Source organism: Pinus tabuliformis, chromosome 4_1 (assembly GCF_031772625.1).
Source record: "Pinus tabuliformis cultivar Carrire ecotype Pingquan chromosome 4_1, CPIR1, whole genome shotgun sequence".
Lineage (NCBI taxonomy): Eukaryota > Viridiplantae > Streptophyta > Pinopsida > Pinales > Pinaceae > Pinus > Pinus tabuliformis.
This window is the reverse complement of record NC_142303.1, coordinates 742,510,656-742,515,624: the sequence shown is the minus strand read 5'-3', so window position 1 is coordinate 742,515,624 and position 4,969 is coordinate 742,510,656. Positions and strand designations below refer to the sequence as shown.

At 37.1% G+C, this 4,969-nt stretch overlaps 1 protein-coding gene across 1 annotated transcript; it reads left to right on the top strand.

Annotated features, from left to right (window-relative positions):
* Nucleotides 1–904: 904 nt before the first annotated feature.
* On the top strand, nucleotides 905–2,750 carry LOC149178282 (uncharacterized). The gene is made up of 3 exons (XM_089423594.1): nucleotides 905–1,103; nucleotides 1,264–1,547; nucleotides 1,848–2,750. Exons 1-3 carry the CDS (start codon nucleotides 905–907, stop codon nucleotides 2,748–2,750), a joined length of 1,386 nt encoding a protein of 461 aa, XP_089279720.1.
* Nucleotides 2,751–4,969: the final 2,219 nt, after the last annotated feature.

Below are 4,969 nucleotides of genomic sequence, written 5' to 3'. Positions count from 1 at the left end.
GGATTTGTATCGTAATCCACCCTACATAAGCCAAGATAAAATTTAATGCGCGTAAAGATCGAAGAGCCATAAAGCACCGGATTTGTACCGATTTCGCGTGGACGGTGACTTTTTTTAATTCCGGTTCCTGTTTTTGAATCTGAAATCAAGAGTATTTGAATATTTTTTCTAAATGCTGGACATTAACTTTGTATTTTCAAGAATCAATAAGGCACTTTTTAAATCAAAATTCTAAAACTGAACAACTATAATATAGATTTTCAAAAATTTCAACAGAAAAACGATTCTTTACTACGCAAAATCATTCCTATTTCAACTACTTTCTAGAAGGTCAAAGAAATTTTGTGTCCCAAAGTTCCACGGGAAAACGAAGCCCAAAGTTGAGACACAGATAGATAACCAATTAAATGACATCACTCGTGACGTCATGTGTGTTTCGGCTCGCCTTTTCACTTTGCGCGTTTTTCCAGATGTCATGCGTCCTGTTTAATTATCCAATATTGCTGAGGGTCAATAATCTTCCCATTGGAGAGCGGAGAGCGGCCAAGGACGGGTTGACCTTAAAATATATACGAAAATGGACCACAAATTAGAGGTCAGCATCAAAGGAGGTGGGTCGATATTTGGCATTATAGTCACTGAAATTGTTATTTCTCTCGACGCTAGATCATCTTAAATATCTTCCCGTACATGGTTGGAGGCTTATGATTCAAGTGATTTAAGGGTAGCAATGGTAATACCAATTTGGTAATGCGTCTGAGTACTGGATTCAATCTCCGTTCAGTTACCTAGTGCAGTAGTACATTACAGAGAGATTTACAGCGGCCATCAACAAGAAGCAGAGCTTTACACTTCGGTACTGCCCCTCTGGGCATAGAACCAGATAGATTATTATATTCTAGTCATGGAGTCGACCTTGAACCAGATGAGTAATGTATACGAGGATAAAGAACACAGCCAGCTGCCACCGGGGTTTAGGTTTCATCCGACTGATGAGGAACTGGTTACTTACTATCTCACCAACAAGATTTTGGACAGCACCTTCTCCAGTCGTGCAGTTACTGAGGCCGACTTGAACAAGTGTGAACCTTGGGATCTACCAGGTACATATAAGTGATGCATCACCATTATATGATATTTTATCATGAACTAGTACATAATTTTAATGGCATACTTTGCTTGAATTTTCTATTCTTACCGGCGAAGGAGAATTTATATCTTGTAAGTATTATGCTGTAACTAGTAATGATAACATGTGCGCAGCAAAAGCTAAAATTGGTGAGAAGGAATGGTACTTCTTCAGCCATAGGAACCGCAAGTATCTGAGAGGCCTTCGCGCCAACAGAGCCACAGAGACTGGATACTGGAAAACGACCGGGAAAGATCGAGAGGTTTTCACTTCAGGATCATCTGCACTGATTGGAATGAAGAAAACACTGGTTTTCTACAAGGGCAGAGCTCCCAAGGGGGAGAAAACCAACTGGGCAATGCACGAGTATCGTCTCCAAGGCAAATTCTCCAGTCAACCCCTCCACAAAAACTGCAAGGTACGTTGATATAGTTCAGTAACAGTATATACGTTCATATAGGTCTGAGTTTAGCAAGTAATATGATAAAAAAACTGAAAGCCCAAACCTGAATTAAAGTAAGTACATTCATCTAGGTAGGGGTTTAACAAATAATGCGACATAGATAAATAATACTACGTTTAGGTTTAATCTTTTTCCAATTTTATTGGCACTACAAAGTACAGTATCCTCCCTAAGGAGCTGTTAATATATACCTCTCCTGGTGCAACAGAAGAGAGAACTGAACACCTGATATGTAAATGATTGGACTTGGTGCAGGATAAATGGGTGGTGTGCAGAATTTTTAAGAAGAGGAGATCGATAGGGATGACGAGAAGTCAGGCATATAATGATCTACTGTGCTATCCATGCTTTCCTTCACTCCTCGAGTCCCCTTGCAATAACACTGCAGAGAATAATCGACGAACAAGATCTTCTGAAAGGCAATCCGGCACTTCTGCAAATGTTCATGATGTGTCCTGCAGCTCCATATCGATGGAACCTAACACTAATTCAAAGGTACACCATCTTCATCAGATTCGATGTGGCAAAAGCTCAAATTGTCCTGATTGTTCTGATCAACTATCTGAAATGGCTGGTTTCATGGACGAGTCTTCATATATGCACAATCTCATGCTAAACGCACTGAGGATTTATATGAATAAGATGTCCAGAGCTGCACAATTCTCAGAGCCCACCATCAGTTGTGATCGGATTAGTGCAATACTAGACCAGCAGCCAGGGATTCAACAGCTTCCAGGCCTACATCCCCGTACACTATACAATCAGCACATGCCTCTACCATCTCACTCTTCAAATTTCGGATTTTCCACAGATCCATATTTTCCTTCTTTCCACTCTTCAAACGCGGTTTCAAAGGTCCTGGTTGACCAGTCTGCAGGAATCCCAGTGGAGCCATTTTCTAGCTCATTAAGCAATAACAGTACTATGGGAGCTAATAATTCTGTTAACAGCCTTCAGTGGACTACCGATGGCTTCTGTCAAAGCATATTGGCTCAGCCAATTGAAGAGGCCGACGGGGATACGTGTTTGAGTCCATATATTAATAATGAAATGAATTTCTGCAATGCGTTAGATACACCACTTGATCAACGGAATTCTTCCGCAGCTCCTCCCGTGGACTTACATTCTGTCTGGAATAACAGAGAGCTTTTATTTTAATGGAACTTCAGAAAAGCATTTTCTATATATATGCATGATGAGCTGCTTGCTGCATAATGAGAGATGAAGAGTGCAGAATTCCAGGGGATTGATTAAAAGGAGGATATGGATTGAGGTGATGGTTTTGGTTTTTGTTTTCTCGCATGTTAGAATTGAACAAAAGATTCACTCTAAATGAGAACACAACATTTTTAGGGTGTGAAAATTTCTGATTCTTTAAGGGAGAGGGAAGACTTCAGACTTTGTTTATGAATTTTGAATTCGTTCTGAATGTGAGACATCTATGAAGAATGCACCGGCATCGTGTTTTGGGCCTCAAGAAAGCCTTACGTGAAGTCGAGTACAGTACTCACATTTTATATGAATGATGTAATTCTCCGGAGAAGATTTATAACACTTAAGTATGAGGAGACCATGTTCAGGAAGGTAACTATGCCAAAGGATTATGATGACTATTATGGTAACAAATTTAGTTAAAGTTATGATGAAATAGTTATAGATTTCCTATGGTGAAATAACTAAGTGGACACACGATGTTTGATTCCATGAATGAAAGTAGGTAATTGCTTAGTTAGAAAATATTTTTTCTAATTCAATGAAAATTTACAAATCCTTACAAGAAAAAATGGAAACTTAAAAAATGACTCATTAAAAAATTGAAAGAAACTACTAAGAAAACTAGGGAAATTATGATTTCAAGATATTTGTGTGAATAAACTATTGAGCATGTTAATGAAATGCTAGCTTATAGAACACCTAATAGGGTTTATACTTTATACTTCTTATAACAATGGTGGTTGAACATTATGTATCATAAACGAATAAATATTCTATAAATTGTATTTTAAATTTGCCCGAGAGAGGAGAATCTACTTTATGAACTTTACATACAAAAACTATGTGCTACAACAAAAGGTAAGATGCTCACTATACTTCTATGTTATGGATGAGCAACATAGAGCATTTATTCCCTCATTGTGAAATGAAACTATGAGGTTCATGCATAGAAAATGGTATAATGATGAGGAGATGAAATGGAATTGAATATATGAGAAGAAGGGGATAAAACAAATAGTGTTTGGGAAAGTCATTGTTAGTAGATATTAGATCTACTTGTTGACATGATGCTTAAGAGAAAAGAAAGATGTATTAGAATGTAGCAAATGCATCTAGACCTCTAGAAATGAAGTAATACTGGGTGCAAGGATGACGTGTAAAATGATAACAAAGGAGATAGAAAAAGAATAATCACATTGACTACCAATGTTGAAAATAACTCTCCACACATCAGTCTTATATATTGATGGCATTAGAAGGATTTCCTCCACTTGACTAGATTGAATTAGGTTTATCCTATTGTTGTACCCCAATCCATAATTGAGATAGTTGGGACAACATGAAAATTATATTGAGAAGGATATATGGAGATAAATTATTAAGTCACCACCCAAAGGATACTAAAACTTACTCTATAAATTATGATCTTAGAGTTGCATGTTTCATTGCACCAAAAAATATGGAGGAAGACATATATTAGCAGGAGTAGACAATAGTATATTCACCAAGAATATCCCATGGTTGCTCTTAGGCTTAGTGACAATATTTGTAGAAGTATAGACATCATCAACAATAACAAAAGAAAGATTATATTTAAAATAGTAGTATGAATAGATTCATAAGAAACAATAGAGGAGAAAATAAAATAAGAGAGAAAAAGACTAACCCAACTACTCACTAAGCAATAATCAATAGTTAACCATATTCTAATTTTTTCCCTTTTGCATGGGGACACACAAAACACTGTAGTGGGGGTAAGCTATGCACTTGGATTGGTGTTGTGGTCTCACCCTAACCTGCTAAGTAGATAGATAAGTTTCTATGTATGGAGTCCATCTCTAACAGATACGACCCATGTATTTGTGTGAAAGAAATAATTCAAAGAAGGCTTACTAGATGGTTCTACCTATTCGGAGGCTTACTAAAACAACTTTAGTCTTGCAAGAATTCATAAACATCCATGTGATATTTATTTTAGAGTCTCATAAAAATTCCCAGGTCATTTCATAAGCCCTCCCCATTCTTCTAAACCATTCTCCTTGGAAATGAGAAAATCTAGAAGGCTTACAAACTCATTGTCTTTTGCTAGTACATCTAAAGTGATCATTGCTCTTTTCAAGAGTGAAATGATAGATGCATTGCTCAGTAATAGTGTTGGAGGA

Coding starts and splice junctions, on each gene's coding strand:
- LOC149178282 (XM_089423594.1), top strand. CDS start 905: ATGGAGTCGACCTTGAACCAGATGAGTAATGTATACGAGGATAAAGAA. Junction 1,104..1,263: donor TGAACCTTGGGATCTACCAG/GTACATATAAGT, acceptor ACATGTGCGCAG/CAAAAGCTAAAATTGGTGAG. Junction 1,548..1,847: donor CCCTCCACAAAAACTGCAAG/GTACGTTGATAT, acceptor GACTTGGTGCAG/GATAAATGGGTGGTGTGCAG.